General features: G+C 41.3%; 1 protein-coding gene and 1 pseudogene across 5 annotated transcripts; one reads left to right on the forward strand and one right to left on the reverse strand.

The window, feature by feature from the left end:
• Window positions 1-994: 994 nt before the first annotated feature.
• On the reverse strand, window positions 995-18,283 carry LOC119521919 (zinc finger protein 45-like). Of its 5 annotated transcripts, none has more exons than XM_037820614.1 (6): window positions 18,230-18,280; window positions 15,222-15,307; window positions 10,931-10,992; window positions 7,991-8,117; window positions 7,293-7,382; window positions 995-3,298 (listed from the first exon to the last, which is right to left on the reverse strand). In XM_037820614.1, exons 2-6 carry the CDS (start codon window positions 15,250-15,252, stop codon window positions 1,470-1,472), a joined length of 2,139 nt encoding a protein of 712 aa, XP_037676542.1. In that variant the 5' UTR covers window positions 15,253-15,307; window positions 18,230-18,280; the 3' UTR covers window positions 995-1,469. The 5 variants fall into 5 exon arrangements, with proteins under 5 accessions (XP_037676542.1, XP_037676543.1, XP_037676544.1 ...); XM_037820615.1 differs by having other exon boundaries at window positions 15,226-15,307; window positions 18,230-18,258; XM_037820618.1 differs by having other exon boundaries at window positions 3,161-3,298; window positions 7,875-8,117; window positions 18,230-18,283.
• LOC119521967 lies at window positions 5,529-5,796 on the forward strand (annotated as a pseudogene).
• Window positions 18,284-19,551: the final 1,268 nt, after the last annotated feature.

Raw genomic sequence — 19,551 nt, forward strand, 5'->3', positions numbered from 1 at the left:
TTATTGAGTAAAGAAAATGAGGTAAACTGTGGCAGCGAGGCCGAAGGAGATGGTGAGAATGGAAGGCAGGAGCCTCCAGTAGCGAGAGCAGTTTGGGGGGGGGGGGGGGGCGGTTGCAAAGAGGCACACCGCGCGAAACAAAGAAACAAAGACACAGAGGACCACAGCAAAGTAATGGAGGGGAAGAGGGAAAGCTACTGGAGGAAGAGTGTTAGGAGGAATGTGGGGGATATAGGAAGAGAAGACGAAAGGTAGTCGGGGGTAAAAGTTAGGTTAACGCGGGAAAGGAAGAGCGGCCCGGGCGCGGAGCGGCGAGGGAGAGGCGGCTCCGCGGGGCGGCGAGGGAGAGGCGGCCCTTACTTTGCAGGCGAGGAGAAGGGAAGCTGGAGAGGCGTCCGGGCGAGCGGGCGGTTCCACTGGACCGCTGCGTGGAGAGGACCTTTAATTCCAGGGGCCCCACGTTGGGCGCCAGTTGCGGTCGCAGTTGATTCGTCTGGGGGAGGGTGGCGGCCGGTTGCTAAATCCTAGGCTCTCAGGATTGCTCCGAGGGTACCGGCGGCGGGGGCTCTTTCCCAGAGGCGAGGGCGAGGCGGGGGACTTGGCCAGGTCCCCGGCGGGAGGCGTGCAAGTATGGAGGGCGGCGAGAAAGGAACAGGCAGGACACGTTTCTTTTAGGATGATGAACACCAAGAGAGTTTATTAGGGGAGAGTACAAGCTTATATTGGGCCGTTTAGAGGGCGGGGTAGCTGTAGGGGTTAAAGGCTTGGATTGGTTCTGAGAGGGCGCGGAGGTTGATTGAAAAGGGGCGAGAGTTGCTCCCGTAACGGTGTCCGGCAACAATGTATGCGCACCGGTGGTGATGGGAGTTGCGCTGGCAACGGGGAGTGTCCGGGCAAGATAAAGGGGGTGGGGAAAAGGCGGTTCCCTCCGGCAAGCCTCTCCTAACATTTGGTATATTTTGGGTGAGGAAATGGGGCCTGCATTCGGCTCCACTTTCTCAGGCCCGGGGGGCCGTGGAGGGCGCAACCACCCGTGCCCCACTACCTTTCCTAGGGGCTGATCAGTTCCCCTGGCCCAGGCCCGCCAAGTCAGAACTCGATAACAGTGTCCCGCAATGTGTTAGGCACTGAAAAGGCAGAATCTATTTGGCAGTCAACAAAGTCCCTATCCTCTTGGAGCTGAAAATCTAGTGGAATATTCCAATTTTGGCATTTTCATCTCTGTACTTTTGGTTAACTCTCAATCAGACTGATCCTTTATAAGGTCTATATTCTGTGTAAATCTGCTAAGTGTCAAAGTTCTGTATCTCCACTCTCACAAGGTTTCTCTGTTATGTGGTCTCCTGACCATTACAATATGTTGGCTCTGACTGAAATATTGACCCTTGTATGAAACAAATATTTTGTTTCCTATGACAGCTCTGATTATTACATTTCAGCACCCACTGGAAGGATTAAAACATACAATTTTATAGTGCTTCTTTCCTGTATGAATTCTCTGATGATGCAAAGTCCTTATCACTCTCTTCATCAGCATGCACTCGCTGATGAATTATAAGACTTGAACTCCAACTGAAGCCTTTCCCACACTCCTCACATTTGTATGGTTTTTCTCCAGTGTGGACTCTCTGATGGGCCTGAAGGTATGAACTCCAACTGAAGACCTTCCCACACTCCTCACATTTGTATGGTTTCTCCCCAGTGTGGACCCTCTGATGGGCTTGAAGGTATGATCTCTGTCTGAAGCGTTTCCCACACACGTCACATCGGTATGGTTTCTCTCCAGTGTGGACTCCACGATGAGCCAGAAAATTTGAGGCTCGGCAGAAGCCCTTCCCACACTCTTCACACTGGTATGGTTTCTCTCCAGTGTGGCATCTCTGATGGGCTTGAAGTTGTGAACCTACACTGAAACCCTTTCCACACTCTGCACACTGATAAGGTTTCTCTCCAGTGTGGACTCTCTGATGGACTTGAAGACTTGAGAATTGACTGAAGGCCTTTCCACACTTGTCACATTTATAGGGTTTCTCTCCTGTGTGGATTCTACAATGAACGTTAAGATCTGAACTACGACTGAAGCCCTTCCCACATGTTCCACATTTGTATGGTTTTTCTCCAGTGTGGCCTCTTTGATGGGCCAGAAGATTTGAGGCCTGACTGAAGCCCTTACCACATTCCTCACATTTATAAGGCTTTTCTCCTGTATGGATTCTAACGTGAATGTTAAAATCTGAGCTACGACTGAAGCCCTTCCCACATGTGTCACACTGATAAGGTTTCTCTCCAATGTGGCCTCTCTGATGATCCAGAAGATTTGAGGCCCTACAAAAGCCCTTCCCACACTCTTCACATTTGTATGGTTTCTCTCCAGTGTGACTTATCTGATGGGCTTGAAGGTGTGAAGCCAGCCTGAAGCCCTTCCCACACTCCTCACATTTATAAGGTTTCTCTCCAGTGTGGATTCTACAATGAATGTTAAGGTAAGAACTATAACTAAAGCCCTTACCACATGCATCACATTTGTATGGTTTCTCTCCAGTGTGGATTCGTTGATGAGCCCGTAGTCGTGAACGCCAATTGAAGCCTTTCCCACACTCTTCACATTTATAAGGTTTACTTCCAGTGTGAACTCTCTGATGGACTTGAAGATATGAATTCTGACTGAAGCCCACACCACATTCCTCACATTTATAGGGTTTCTCTCCCATGTGGACCACAAGATGGGTTTGATAATGTGTGCTCTTTCTGACATTCCTCCCACACTCCTCATATTTGTCTGGATTGTCTCTAGTGTTGGCTCTCTGATGATGGCGAGGATATAACCTTTGACTAAAGCCCTTACACAGTGCATCATGTTTGTATGATTTCTCTCTACTGTGGAATTTCTGATGCGCTTGAAGACTTGAAAACCGGCGGAAGGCGTTACCACATTTTTCACATTTATAGGGCTTCTCTCCTGCATGGACCCTCTGGTTAATCCAAAGATGAGAACTCCAAATGAAATCTTTTCCACACTCATCCCCTTTGTAGGGTTTTTCTCCAGTGTGGATTCTCTGATGAACTTGAAGATGTGAACTCTGATTAAAGCCTTTAACGAATTCCTTTTCTTTGTAGGGTTTCTCACTTGGTTTTTCCAATTGAGAACTAGTTTCTTTAGTATTTATCACAGACTCTTGACACCTGGTTAACTCTCTTGAAACTTGTTGCCAGATTTGTGAGCAGAAAAGCTCTTCATGTGACAGGTATCTTAATCCTACTTCTGGAAGAGTCTCCATCTCATTTAAATTCTTATCTCCTAAAAGGATAAAGAAAATTCAGAGATGAGACCAGAGAATACTTTGTTCAGAGATTAAAAGATTTTAAACTTAGGTCCACAGTTTAAGGTTTTATTGAACAAGGAGAAGGTTCAGTTTTTCTCTAACATGAATTCATGCTATCTAATTTACATGCCTCCAGAAACCAAAGGTGGTCCACTAGGTTCTCAACCACTAAGCATTAATGAGACCCATTTAGAATCATACTAAGTTTCATAAGTGAGCTACAAGGGAGAAATTTTGTGGCTACAGAGCAAGAAACACTTCCTAGAAAATCTTTACAAAAAAAGAAATTGCACCTAAAAGCCTCCTACTCTTTTGCTGCAGCAGGTGTCTGTTAAATAGCTTCCCATGATTCTACCTATGGCATGCACATCTGAACAAAGCAGCCCTGCTTAAAAAGTCTAGTAAAACCCTTACAGATAGATTAACCAAAGACATTCCCTAGGAAAGGTAAAAACCTTTGCCTTGAATTATTTTATTGGAGCTTTACTCCAATATTTAGGAGACTTTGAGGCACTGGATTGGTTGAAAAGAGTGGCATGTCTGGGAGAAAATAACTTATCATCTAAGTCCTAAAATTTAAAGGATAAACAGAGGTTCTTCACTTCCTGCTGGGAAATACCCTCCTCGGGGATAATGGTGGGAAGAGGTTTCAGTAACAACATACACTGGTCTAAAACCTGACAGTAATTAGAGTCTCTGCAATCTCCAGAAAATAAAGGTGAAAAATTAGAAGCAATCTTTTCCAACCTAGAAAGAACTTATGAGAAGGAAACAAACAGGACATAGCACAAATTCTCAGAGTCAATCTGGACAGGACAAGGTAGGTTCTGCCTAAACTGTCTTCCACCACTTAGTCACATGGCTTGCTTCTTATTCTTTTCAGGTCTCTCTTCAAATGATACCTTATCAGTGAGGCTTCTTTTACCACCCAGTATCAAATAGTAAATCCTCCCCACCCACATACACCCCTGGCAACCTCCACTCACCTAACCCTGTTTTGTTTTTATACAGCACATTGCCATTTGATCTGACATACATACACATATCACTCCTTTACCATGTGTTCATTATGTCTTCTCCCACTAGAATGCAATGGCATTTTATATTGTTCAGTTTTATCACCACTCCCAGAATACTGCCTGAAACATCTTAAGTGTTCCAAAAATACATGTTGAATGAAGAAATGAATCCCAGTTTGACTTTTCTGTGAGAATTTGAGCCAAGTCACAAAAATACAAGTGCTTTTTCAAGTCAGTTATCCATAATAGGCAAGAGATTGGCAACAGCAATTTTGCTGGGAAGTTGAAAGGCTTACCAGATGCCAGGCTAAACTAAATGGATGTTGCTGATGATAAAATCATCATTGGCCAAGAATCACTTAGGAGGAAAAAACAAACAAACAAACAAACAAACAAAAACACACATAAGGCATGAAAATGGCTATGACACCTGTGGATTGACTGCTTCTGAAATTTTTGTACTCTTACCCTACATGTGTAAATTTTTCCCTTTTTCAAGTAGGAGTCAATATTTAGAGGCTTGGGAATCCTGCTGCCTCTGAAAGCAGAGTGTCCAAAATTGAGGGAGGTAGATAAATTGTCATATATGGACCATAGCAGTGTTTTTCAAACTGAAGGCTGGGACTCATTAGTGATTTTGAAATAAATTCAGTGGCTAATAACAAGCATTAAGAGAACAGAAAACTTATCAGAGGTGCTTTGTAATCAGTTTAAAGGTATTTCTGCATGAAATGCTTGTTAAAATTGCACACACACACACATACTCATATGTGAATTTGTATTGTTTGTGATATAAAATACGTTTCTTATTGTAACTCATGCACAAAGAAGTTGAAAGCCACTGTCCTAAATGGTTAAGGAAGGTATCAATTCCTTAATCGAACAATTAAATTGTTTAAATGGAAAGTTACACTGTAATGGTGGAAACTTGGGAAAAATCATAGCTATATGGATATATTCCACTTAAGCTCATGCCAAGTTTGTAGTTTCTGTATATATTTCAGAAATTACCATTTTTAAACATGCTTAATTTTGTCTTCCTGAGAACTTGTGAGTTTGGGAAGAGCAATGTCACTATATAATGATATATGATGTTCACTAATTGAAAATGATAGTTAGGTCAGTCTGGGCTGAGGGAAACACTGAGCTGTGCGTGGCTTCAGGGGCACCTTTATGAGTCAGCACCATGGCAGAAGTCATCAAGACCAAAATTAAGAACTACCAAACTATCCTTTTTGACAGCTGCTTCCCCAACAACCACCAGACCAGGAACTGCTGGCAGAATACCTGGACCTCCACTGCTGCAAGAAGGCAATGACTGCTACAGGGGGTGGGGGTGGGGGTGTCTCCATGTGTGAATGGTACCAGTACGTGGTAAGTCCCTCTGCTCAAGATCCTGGGTGTCAGCCCGGGACAACTTCAGGGCAGAAGGCACATTTCCTGGGAAGATCTGAACTGGCCTACTCTAATTCTCCCCTGTCTTCCATCATTCTCCCAGGGTGGTGAAGGGGGACCTGAGTACATGGTAACTCCCATCCTGGCATCCTGAATCACGACTTAACTAATAATAAAAATTTATTGGAAAACTGAAAAAAAAACAATATTTAGGTCTTTATTAGAATGAAAGGAACATTATCTAAAATCTGTCTTCTTTTAACATTTGTCTGCTTAATGGCTTATTTTGTAGAAAATAAAAGCATGACCAGAAACACCATATTTTTAAATAGGGATGTCTAAAAAGATAGGTAACACACTTTTCTGTAACCCTCTTTGGAAGAGATGAATGGGTGCCATGAGGAATATCTTTGAAGGGAAAGACTAACTTGAAATCTAGTTATTTTCTGAGAATTTGTTTCCTAATAGAAAGTGTAAATATTCAGACTGCCTGAAAAGTGGCTATTAGAATCTTCATTCTACAAAGTAGTTCTTCCCCAATCAAGTATGATTCACTACTAAAGGCTGCAGGAAAGACACAAAAGGAAAATGATACTTGATGTGCTCATAATGGCCAAGCTAAAGCTTTCATTAGATGCAGGTTAATGGAAAGACATATGTCAGAAAACAGACTGGAGTTAGATTAGAAATTCATCAGGAAGAAAAAACAACCTACAAAAAACTATTCCTTCATCACACACTCTTGTTTACCACCTTTCAGAGAGTTCCATGACTAATGGAAAGAAGTCAATGTAACAATTAACTCATTCATTCATTCAACAAATAGTTTTTGCACACCTGCCCTCTGACAGGTCTGTTCTATACAATGAGGAAATAGCAATGAACAAAATAGGATTTCTCCTTTCCTGAGATCACAATTCAGTGGGAATGTTGTCAGATAAACAGTAAACAAATATATATGTTAATAGGGTAAGTGGGAATCAGTGCTTCGACACAAAATAAGAGAAAGGGAAAGGGGAATGAAGGAAGAGGAAGGTTTTATAAATACAGCGTCGTGGAAGCCTTTTTTGTGAGTTACATCTAAGAAGAGAATGAAATGAAGTATGCGAGGGGCCAAGAGGCTCACAGAGTGAAAGAACATTCCAGACAGAGAGGAGAAAAAATAAGAGTGATGTGGCAGAAGAAACCCTGGCATAGCAAAGAGGCAAGTGTGGCTGGAACAGACTGCCGGGGAAAAGCAATAGGCCATGTACACACAGGAGGAGGGGAGAGAGGGAGCAAACCATGTGGGACACTAGAAACCACTTCAGGGACCCTGGATTTTACTCTGAGTTAAATAAGAAGCTACTGGAAGTTTTGAGCAGAGGAATGACAATCTGAGTAACTCTTCAAAAGAATCAATTCAAGTGGGGAATCAATTGTAAAAGAACAAGGTAGAAAAGTGAAAGCAGTAATAGGGCTGCTGTGGTGTCCATGACCAGGTGTTGGCTGAGACCAGCGGCATCGCTGTGGAGGTGACAGAAGCAGGACAGACTCCCATTTGCAAGGCTCTCACCTGGATAGCTTTGGGCTGCTGTCTTCATCATCCAAAGCCTTTCTTCTCTCTCCAACTGTAGTATTACATCTGGTGTCATGGATTGATGCCCTGTTAAAAATAAAGGACAAATGTTTAAAATTTGTACATTAGAAGCAAAACTGACTAAAAATTGTAATTCCTACTACACAATCTTCTGGACATCAAAATCAGTGAATTTCAAACCTTTAATCATGAATGACTGGAGGAAATACATTTTATGCAAAGATCCAGAACATGCACACATAAGTCTGAATTACAGAAAAGAAGTCTATTTTATCACCCCCTCTCTTCTCTTTCACACTATTTTCAGCAATAGGCCATAGTTTTCCTGCAATGTGCAATTACTGCCAAGAGCTCTGATATTTTCTACTCTGTTTTATTTCATTAAAAAATGCTGGTACAATTCACTAGCTATGTTCATGACCCACTACTTAGAGCCAATCACAATTTGCAAAAGGAAAAACAATATATAGCAGTCACGATTTCCATTCACAATTCATTTAGAAACCATAACCTTTAGCCAGGGGAAAAAGACTAGAAAAATGCCATTCTGAATCTCACACTGATTAGAAAACTGCAAACCAGTTCAGGAGCTCCAAAGTCTTGCACACCCAAGGACACACAGATACTGCGCACAGCAGGGGAATGATGTTCAGTTAGCAGGCGCCTGTCCTCACCCACTGAGACCACGTTTCTGAAGTTCTCCAGCATCACATCTTGGTACAGCTTCCTCTGAGCAGAGTCCAGCAACTCCAGCTCCTCCTCGGTGAAGACCACAGCCACGTCCTTGAAAGTCACTGCTTCCTAAAACATCAAGCACACTCCACCTAAATCTTTCAGCAAAGGTCCACTGGAAGAAGGGTAGCGCTGAGGAAAGTGGAAAAGATATGCAGGCAGTGGTTCCAGATCCTAAGAATCCACAGTCAACTTTAGTTTGATATAGTAAACATTTCAAACAATGCAAATTATGTTTTAGATGATTTTTCTCTTCATAAAAAATGCTGAAAAGAACCTCTTTTTATTAGTCTACCTGTCTAGTTATTTTCTTAGGATAAATTCTAAGAAGTGAAACTGCAATGTCAAAGAATAAGCAACTTTAAAAGTATGATGTATAATGGCAGAGTTTCTTCTCAAGTTTTTCCCTATTTTGCTCTTATACCAAGGGAATATAAGTATCCCCATTCTCCACATCATACAGCATTAAATATAACCAATTTTTAAAAATTCTAGGTAGGCTGATCAGTAAAGCACAATTCATTTTAGTCATATGTGATTATGTGGTAATTAATAAGATCATGTTTTCATATATTTATTAACCATCTTTATTTTTCCTTTGGTACCTTGCCTGTTAATGTCCTTTGCTCATTTTCCAATTGGGGCTTTACATGAGGAATCCATCTCTATTAAAGATTTCAAGCTTTTGGATTTTTTAAAACATATTTACCAGAAATATTTTCACTAACTTTTTTTATATTAAAGAAGTTGTGGGTTTACAAAACAATCATGCATAAAGTACAGGATTCCCAAATACCACACCACCCCCAACACTTTGCATTGGTGTGGAACATTTGTTACAATTGATGAACACCCATGATTTATATTAGGTGTATTTTTTTCCCATATACTACTCTATTATAAAACTTTGGCACCAGTATCGTACATTTGTTGTAATTCATGAAAGAACATTCTTATACTTGTACTATTAATGATAAGCCCATTGTCAACAATAGAGTTCACTATGTTGTACATCCTATGTTTTCAAATTTTTATTCTAGTAATATATACATCCTAAAGTTTTACTTTATAACCCCATTCACCTCTATAGTTCAGTGCTGTTAATTACACTCACAATAATGTGCTACCATCACCACCATCCATTTCCAAACCTTTACCATCAGCCTAATTAGAAATTCTGTACAAGTTAAGCATCAACTCCCTATTCTCTAATCCCAATCTATCTCCTGGTAACCTATATTCTCGGTTCTAACTCTTTGAGTTTGCTTATTATAATTAGTCCATAACATATTTTCACCAACATTTTGCTATTTTTCTTGTATACCTTTGTGTATGGCAGAGTTTTTCAACCTTGTCCCTAATGACATTTTGGGCCAGATAATTATTTGTTGTGCGGGGCTGTCCTGTGCATTGTAGGATGTTCAGCAGCATCCCTGGCTTCTAGCCAGTAGATGCCAGAAGCATTCTCAAAGTTCTGACAGACAAACAATTCTCCAGACATTGCTAAATGTTCCCTGGGGAACAAAATCACCCATGGTTGAGAATCACTGGTGTACGGTGTTGTTTTAACTTCCCATATGAAGACTGTGATGATCCGTGGAGCCTGGAACATCCAAGGGCCCTAATTAAGCAACAAAGATCAGAGAGAAGAGGCTGCTGAAGTGTGATGCAGATAGGGGCATATTATCGATGGAGTTTTCCACTCACCAGGATGGGCTAGGTACCTAAACAAAAAGGCTAAGTCTCCTGGCAGGAAAATTCTTTTCTCTTGCCCCTCCCTCTTAATTCCAATAAAAAGCCTATGAGTCTTGCTGAATCAGTTGGATCTCTGGTTTCTTGTGTGAACATAAGCAGTTTTCTGAAATTCTACACTTCTAGTTTTTTTTTTTTTTTTTTTTGTAATAGAAATGCAGATGAGACCAAGTACTACCTCATACGGATGGTCTGAGAACTAAATGCAGTAAGAAAAGGAAAGTACCCGCAAGTCCTCTTGTAACCCTGGACTTCTTAAACTAAGTACATTACTTTGATAAAATAAATTAATTGTATGAATGAAAAAATATAGATCAAAATAAAATATGCAGAGGGTACTGACTCAAGGCAAGGGTAAGAAAGAATTTAGCTCTCTTGTGTGAAAATACGTAATTATATTTTCTCTGTGTGAAGCATCAGTTGGACCCTGTTGCTCTAGGCCATATCCGAGTATTCTACATATGATGTAGCCAAGTACCACATATCAAATGCATTTTTTCAATTTAGAGTTTCTAAAACATTAAAAACAAATAATGGCAAAACCCCTTCAAATTCCTTCTTGGGGAAAATGATTATATGTAGGAAAACTGTTACTACAATGTTCCTTAAACAATAAAATTCCTAAATTACCTAAATGTCTATAAATGGGGAAAAGTTACAAAACACACACACATGCACACACACATACAGAACACATCAATTCAAGAGGGCAGCATGTACGCATTAAAAATGCAGGGTATATAATGTTAAGTAGAAAAAGCCTGTGTGAGATTTTTTTATCTATACAACAACTACAAATAAACAGTTATAAATGCATGAGAAAAAGAACAAGGGAAAATGAAAACAGTTGATTTCTAAGGAGAGCAGTAATAAAATGGGAGATGCTTTTCCCACTCTTATTTTTCCACTTTTATTTGTGAAATTGCAAAAGATGACAAAATAAAACAAGAACAAAGATTAAACTGCCCTACAATAGAAAACAGCAAGCATCTGGACCCAACAGTCCAAACCTGTTGTCCTCAAACGCCTGCTGTTCTCCTTAACCCTTCCTAAGAAAGAGAAACAAGATGTGTCTCATGTTTGAGAAATGGGATAACAATTTAAAACCTACAAAGGCAAGTCCAACTCACCTTGAACTTGGTCATTTTGTTTTCCTCCTTCTGGGCAAGGGCTGAGTCTTGGGAAGGCATAACTGGGGAAGGAGAAAAAAGCCATGAGCATCCAGCTGAGGATGTCACTAACCAATATGGCTGCCTTACGTGAAACCATAAAGGTGCCTTTTCCTCTGAGGGACTGTGACAGCACACGGCTTTCTGAGCAGAGCATGGGCTGGATTCCAGATACCTCTCAATCCCTAGAGCTGAGGGCTCCTGTGCAGTGAGCAACCTTCCAGTCACACATATTAGGCCCACTACAAGTCCTTGGCATGCACTGTTTCACTAAAGTATCTCAAATGCACCTGTGAAGAAGGTACTGTTGTATTACACGGTCCAAACACCAAAACCTCTGTGCCTATCTATCCTCAGCTATCAAAAGGAGATAGCATCAGAGGGGAATGAACTATATTAGCCAGAGAAACAGAATCACTGAAAAACTGCAAGAAAATGAATGTTATGATGTGAGCAGGGGCAGAAAAAGATAGGCAGGAAAGCAGGATTCAAACTATGATGATGTGCAAATCCCAATTTTATCCACAAATCGGGGGGAAGTACTGAAAGACTTGTGGAAAGGAGTACTGGAAACAGATTTCTTCCAGCAGAAAGGAAATTTCAGGGGGAAGAGGCTAGGGTCAGAGAGGCTGCCAGGATGGCCACACCGAGAATCTCTTACTTCTTTATTCAAATGTCACCTCCGCAGACAGTTCTTCTCTAGACAGTCTACATATAATTCCAATCTCCTAATTGAAACTCAACATTTCTTATCCCCTATTCCTGCTTAATTTTTTTCTCTCACATCCTACTAGGTATTTTACTTAGGTGTTCATTACATCTGTCCTACAGAGAGTGTTGTTTTCTGCTGTAAGCACTTGGTAGAAACTCAGCAAAGATTTGTGACATTACTTTCTTGAAAACGTAACAACTATTTGATAGGCACGTCTTATAGGAGGGTATTTCTCATTCTGTGCGAGACAAGGATCCTAGGACGAAGCAAACAAAAACCCTGATCTCATGGAATGGATATTATTATAGGGTACAAGGGGAATAACAAACCAACAATATAGTTATAGACACTTTTTAAGAAAATAAGACAGTAAAGAGAAAAGAGGTGATAGACAGAGGTGTTGTTAAGGGGAGGTTTTTGTTATGGAAGGGCTCTCCGACATTTGAGCAGAGGCCTGAACCAAAGGAGAAAGTGAGCCACCCAGGTAGCTCCTATCTGAAAGACGGATAATCTAGAAGAGAGAAACAGAAAACATTTTTTTTGGTAAAAAGCCACGAGTCTGTTCTCTCAGTGCTTCTCAAATTTTAATGTCCCATCAATCAGCTGGGGATCCTGTTGTAGCACAGGTCCCCATGTCTCACCCCCAGAAAGCCTAAGCAGGCTCAAGGATAGGGCCTAAGAATCTGCATTTCTAACAATATCCCAGGTGAGACTGATGCTGAATCACAATTTGAGTAGCGTCAATCAAAAAGATCCTTCTAGATATTTTCACACAAACTAAAGATTTGAGGTTTTCACCTCCAACCTTTCTACTAACCCCAACAAACTGCCCTGTCCTATTAACGACAAAAAAAATAAAAGAAGGTAAAGTTGCAAGAGCCTCTTCCTCTCCAGTCCTCATAAAAGGGTTTAATCAAGGTTTGTAAGCATCAGAAAGAGCACAAAGATCGAGTCTAAGCACCTAATTTTAAATAAAAGGAAACGGGTCATTCATAAAACAGGGCCAATAATAATTACAGCAGCTGACATTTACAGCAGTTAATCTACAACCAATGAAATCAGAACCTGCATGGGCATCTGCATTTTTACACCTCTCCCTGCTCCAGTCAGGACGATGCATCAGGCAATGAACCCAGGCAATAAACCCAGGCAATTTGATACCTGTTCCCATGCTGTTAACCACTCTGCAGTGGTTCTCAAATTCTGGCACATATCAGAATCATCCAGAGCTAATAAGGAATACAGAAGCTCAGGCTACTTAAGTAGGAGAAGGTCTGAGTCTTTGTATTTTTTTTTTTAACAAAGTTCTCAGGTGATTCTGATAATACCAAAGTTTGACAACCACTGCATTACTCTATACTGCCTCTCAAGAAGTCAATGGAATTGCCGAAGGGCACCCAAGAAACCAGCCTCCTGATTGCCAACGCCCTGCTTCTTCTCACCCCTGGAGCTCTGGCCAAGAGGAAAAGAGCAGCAGAATGACTTGCAAATGCCCCCGGAGGCAATTCGCAGACTGAAAAGGGAGGCTTCCATTTAAACCAGAGCTGTCCAAGAGAAATATGTGAGCTATAAATGTAATTTAAAATTTTCTGGTAGCCTCATTAAAACAGGTACAAAAGAAACAAGCATGCTTAATTTTAATAATATATTTTATTTAATCCAACATATCCAAAATATTATCACTTCAACTTGTAATCGATAAAAAAATTCCTGAGATGTGTTGCATTCTTTTTTTTCATACTAAGTCTTTCAAATCCGTTGTGTGTTTTCCCCTTCTGCACATCTCAATTTAGACTGGTCATATTTTAAGTTCTCATGGCTACCAGATTGGATAGCATAGGTTTAGACCTTTTTAAAGTAGTAGAGACCACATAATCATATAATCAGGGAAATCTGGAACTGTTTAAATTCAAAAGACAGCAAATGAGTGTTACTTATTGGTTTAAACAATGGCTGTGACAAACATTATTTGTTTTTATTCAAATGTATGACAGAATTGAAGTATTGAAAGAACAAGTGGAAGGTGGGAGAAAAAAGAATTCCTTAAAACAGACCTTCGCTCCTTCAGTAACTTGTATTTTTCATATCGCATACTCATCTGTGGCATAAAAGGACAACCCTAGTCTGTAATATATAGAGGTCTTACTTTGTAGCAGGCACTATTCTGAACAATTTACATACCACATCTCTTCTAATCTTCCCCCAAACTTTAGGAGGTAGGCATTTCTGTCATCCCTGCATTAAGTACTAGAGCTAGATGTTAAACCTAATTGTTGAGGTTTGATCCTTGTTCTGTTCCTTGCTGACTGTGCCACCGAGTCATTTACTCAATTAGCTTTTCTGTGCCTGTTTCTTCATCTTTAAAATGAGAATAATAGGGTTAGTATGCAAAATAAATGAGTTTAGGACATGTAAAGCACTGGACATTCTCTGGGTCAGGAGAAGCATCCAACAAATGTTAGCCACTATCATCATCCCCGTTATAATTCCTGAGGCAGTCAGATAGGGAAGGAGAGAATGGGAAGTGACCTTAAGACCCATATAAAGAAGTTCCTTTTGGCATGCACACACCAAGCGCTCACTTAGGTCTGCACCTGAAAAGAACTAACGAAAAGGGCAGCTCATCAACCCTTTGTTAGCGTAACCAGAGTGGGAAGAGCCCCTCCAAGTCCTTATAATGTAAGGATCCTGACCTCAGAGCACTTCTCCTTTGGAGAATGCCAGTGCTCACCCTCTTCAAGCATGTACTTTTGCTACACTTTAAAGTTTTGGGCTGTACACACTGACTAGTCCTTGGATTCTTTGGCTGTACACACTGACTAGTCCTCGAGTTCTTTCCCGCAGCCAAGTCAAGAACCATCATAGCGTTAGCCTCTGGTCGAGGTCTCAACTTCTCTGAGAACTTCCAGGGCTCTCCGACATCGAGCTTATTAAATTCTTTGGCTGACTAGTCCTTGAATACTTTCCTGTGTCTGAGTCAAGAACCATCATGGTGCCAGCCCTTTGCAGAAGTCTTGATTTCTCCCAGAACTCCCTTCTCATTAGTTCTTTTCAGGTGCCGACCTAGGTGAGCGCTTGGTGTGTGCATGCCAAAAGGAACTTCTTTATATGGGTCTTAAGGTCACTTGCCATTCCCTCCTTCCTTATCTGACTGCCTCAGGGATTATAATAGGGATGATGATAGTGGCTAACATTTGTTGGATGCTTCTCCTGACCCAGAGAATGTCCAGCGCTTTACATGTCCTAAACTCATTTATTTTGCATACTAACCCTATTATTCTCATTTTAAAGATGAAGAAACAGGTACAGAAACAAAAAATTCAACATTAGCATCAATCTGTTTCATGGAAATTTGTTGTGGATCATGACAATATTACCCATAATTGTATCAACTTTTGAATACTATGAAAAAGCTGGTGGATTCTACAGCCCGCCAAAAGTTAAGTGAGATAAAGGACAAGGAATATTGCTACAGATTGTTTTTCCATCTTGTTCTCTAATTCCAAACTGTAGCACCCTGTTTCCAGCTGCCACACTTACTCACTGAGTAACTCCTGTCTGCCAACCTCATGCTGGGCACTCTGTGAAGAATGTGAGGAGGTCCATGAAATAGAGGTCCCTGCAGCCTAAAAGGAGATAAGAAACCAAGAGCTATAAGGCAGAGGCAAGCACAACTCCAAAGAAGCAAAGAAAATTCATCTTTCTTCCCTAATTGCAACTCTGTCTAGCTTTCTCACTTAAGTATCATTCTCCTAGTTGTCAAGAGTGAAAACTTTAGAGTTGCTGTTACAGTCTTCCCTCCCCTCCCTTGGTCACCACATATAGACAATTTATGATAATCCAAGTCCTATTGACTCAACATCTGGGTTTGTTTTAAAATACTCAAAGGGAAAAAAAGTGTGTGTGGGATCGGGGAGAAAAGCAAAAAGATTAGCAATGATTGAAGCAGGGTGATTGTTACATAGGGCTTCATTATATTATACTTTCCACACATGAATATATTTGGAAATTTCCATAGTAAAGAATTAAGGGAATAAAAACTCACTATGAATAGTGTGACAATTCTGTAAAGTGTAGATAAATATACATTAAAAAACTGCTAAACAGAAATGCATTAAAGTGTTAATAATGACCTATACTCTGGTATTATGGGTAATTCTGAATGTTTCTCTTTACATATTTCTGTATTTTCTGGATTCTCTACAATGAGCATGTAGTCCTTCTATAATCAGAATATGAACTATAAATATTGATTAAAACCAAATTAAATGACAATACTTAAAAATTTTTATGGAAAAGTCCAAACTCACTAACTTTGCATTCAAAATCCTCTATAAAGTTGCAACCTACTGTCACCGGCGCCCTGCTGGTAGCACTGCCAGGCAGAACCCCATTCCTGGTTTGGGACTCTCGCCAAGGGAAGAATTCAGAGACAAGAGGGGCCAGGAGGAATAAATAGTAAAGTTTATTAAAGAAAGAAAGAATATACATTAAAGAGATAACACAGATGTGTTCAAGGGAGAAGCAGGCACGGGGTGGCAATAGGTTAGCTTGTTATATAGGAAGGTTTTAGAGTGATTTTCTTATTGTGACCTTTGAATACCAGGTATATTCTTTGTTCTAGGAGGTGACAGCGGAATGGAACTTCTGACCTGCCTTCACATATCTAAAATTTGTCTTTGGGCAGATGTTTAACAATCTTTATGACCCCATGCTTTTTGTCATTAACCAAGAATTTGCTTTGGGCCCATAATTTTACAAGCTTTTATGGTAAGGGGAGGTTTTGGAGCTTTAGGGTAAATTTTTGCCGCATGAGGAATTTGTGGCTCTGTATGAACTATTTGAAGCTGAATAGAAGACCAGCGACTACAGCCCCAATGCCCTATTTTATCCTGCCTCACTAGCTCCCCAACCTGATCTCTGCAGCTAGCTTTCTGTTTGAATATTTGTATGGATCATTTTGTGTGGTCCCAAGGATATCCAGAAATATAAGGAACACAAACCCTAGCCTCAAATCTCACTGCTTTTACCACCAGTGTGACCTCCAGTAACTTATGCTCTGTCTCCATTTCATCATCTGTAAAATAGGGGTATTAACAGAATTCACTTCTTAAGGCCTTTGCGAAAGTTAAATGTGTCAATTTTTAAGACCCTTAGAATGATACTCAGCACTCAGTGTTTAATTGTTACTGTAAAAGGGACTCCCCCAAATCTGGGTTCGTCACTCCACAAAGCCAATGAAAGTCACACCAAACCGGGCTGAGGAGTAAAAAAGAGTTTGTTTATTTCCCAAATCATATTCCCCAAAGTGATTTTTCACTTGGTTTTTATGCAGGTCAGAGACAAGAGAGAATCATCTTAGTTAACAGGTAACAGAGGTCTGGAAAACTTCAGTAATTAAGTTATTTCCTATTTCCTTCAGGATTTAGGTGACACCCGGGAAAAGTGCCTCTGGGAGTCTGCGAGGTCTGGGGGCTATAGATGAAAGCTTATGCAAATCTGGGTGCACACTTTACATTTACATACTGCTCCTTGGTGAAACTAAGAGTTATATTTTACAGCCTACTTTCTGTTTTAAAGTTACACTTAAAAGCTGTTTTAAAGGTTACACTTTAAGGCTACTTTACATTTTCCAGCTTGCTTACAGTTTCAAGATTATATTTTAAAAGTTACTGTTACATTACTACTATTAACTCATGCCTAGTCCACGTCCCCCATAATTCTCCCAATTATTCAACAGTATCGGAACACCTTTGCAGCAGAAGCATTTGTTAATGAGCGAAATATCTTCTCCATTTGGAAAAAAAAGAAGGCTAAATCCCATCACGCAGAGCGACTGGGACCCCAGGATTCACTCCCTCCTCCTCTGTAGCCCTGTTGGAGAAATCAGGACAGGGAAGGGAAAGGCGGCCGGGAGAAACCACGATCTTGTTTGTGTCCGGATAAACCACAGAGATTATCTTCAGATGCTACACGGGCTGGGGGTGGGGTGCGACACACTCTTTTTGAAAAAACAAAATCAGTAGTAAGCCCAGAACAGACTCTTTTCCTGCAGAGGTCAGCGGGCACGGCCAGGGGGACTTGGAGGGGCTTCCAGAAGACTGGTTCTGGGTATTACACTAGCATTCACAGCTAGCACTCGCCATGCGCTATTCTAAGCATTTTACTCGTATTATGTCACTATTTCTCAAAACGAATGTCCCCATTTACAGCACAGGAAACTGAGGCACAGAGAGATGAAGTTCTCACCCAACACTCTACCGCTAGGAAGTGGCAGAGCCTGTGCCAAGTGGTGGGGAAGCGGGTTGAGCGGCGCAGCGTCTAAGAAACCCTCAAACGCTGCACTGGCCGGGGCCGCCCCCAACCCGGGGTCGCGCGAAGCGCCCCAAACTCAAAGGCGCAGCCGAGGGGAACGCAAGTGGCAACCCCTGCCCCACATTCCCGCCCTCGGCAGCTGGCCGTGCTTCTCTTCCCGGAGACGGAACCCGGGATCCCACGACCAGACCATAAAATTTTAAAGGGGTCGCGAGGTTCCAGGGCTCACTCACCTGCCTGAAAGGAACCGAAGGCCGCGATCTCACCCTCCCCCAGCGGAAACTCCTTGGACTGCGCGGAGCTCCTGGACTACACTTCCCAGAATCCCGAGCGGAACGGGAGCCACTGCCCCGCCCCCCGTGGAGCAAAAGTATCGTCTCCAACACGGGCAATGAATCAAATTTCCCAGAATTCCCGAGGGGGACAGACTCTGTATTCTAGCTCTCGGGTAGCTGAAATGCCTCCAGACACTCAGAGTATGGATTATAGTTGCCTATTTCCCCAGGGTAACAGGTAACACGGCCGAGCTCTCCAGGAGCGGAAGTGCCCCCAACCGCAGGGAGCGTCTAGACTACACGTCCCAGAATCCTCTGTAGGGCCGCGGTTACCGCCCGCCTGCAAGGGTCATTTGGGATTAACAGGTGGAATCGGATTCTCTTATCTGGCGTTCATAGAGCTCTGTAAAACTGCGTTTTCTTTTTCTCAGTTTCTCTTTTACACGTGACATACAAGGTCAGATGTTATGAATTTCCCACATTCTGGATTGTTCTGATTTGTTCCTTATACTGTCACTTTTTTCCCCCCTTTAACCTGTTTTTTTGGTAACTAGAAATTAGATTTAAAGAATGGATTAGATTCAGGTTCATCTTTTTTGCAAGACACGGGAGGGTGCTGTAAATATTGAATACTGTCGGATCCAGGCCCCCTCAAATTCTGGATAAGTACTCTACCTATCTAGAAAAACAGAGAGAAATAATACTATATATATATATATTTGGTTAGTGACACAAAAGTTAGGAAACATTCTGAAGAATCAGATCATGTGATCCCCTAATTAACATACACCCCCACCTTCCCTGGAAAACAAAAATAAGTCAAAAGTTTGAAATCAAAGACTAAGGTTGAAGGGAAAGTAGACTCCCTAGCAGTGAATGAAACCAAGAAGCAAATAATCTGTCCCTGAAATTATATTAAAGTGATCCACTGTTGGTAATTCCCTCAGGCATTTGCTGAAGAAAATTAAAATCTCTCTGGAGAAAGATAATACCATCCCAGGCCTCAAATTACTTCTACAATTTTTGAAAATCAATAAAAATATTGGACAAAGTTGTTGTGCAAGTTTGAATGTATTATGTCCCCCCAAACGCCATTATCTTTGATGTAATCTTGTGTGAGCAGACCTATCAGTGTTAATTAGATTATAATTCTTTCAGTGTTTCCATGGAGATGCGCCCCACCCAAATGTGGATGATGATTCTGATTGGATAATTTCCATAGAGGTGTTGGCCCGCCCAGGGTGGGTCTGAATTAAATTACTGGAGCACTATATAAGATC

This window comes from Choloepus didactylus, chromosome 27 (genome assembly GCF_015220235.1).
Source record: "Choloepus didactylus isolate mChoDid1 chromosome 27, mChoDid1.pri, whole genome shotgun sequence".
Lineage (NCBI taxonomy): Eukaryota > Metazoa > Chordata > Mammalia > Pilosa > Megalonychidae > Choloepus > Choloepus didactylus.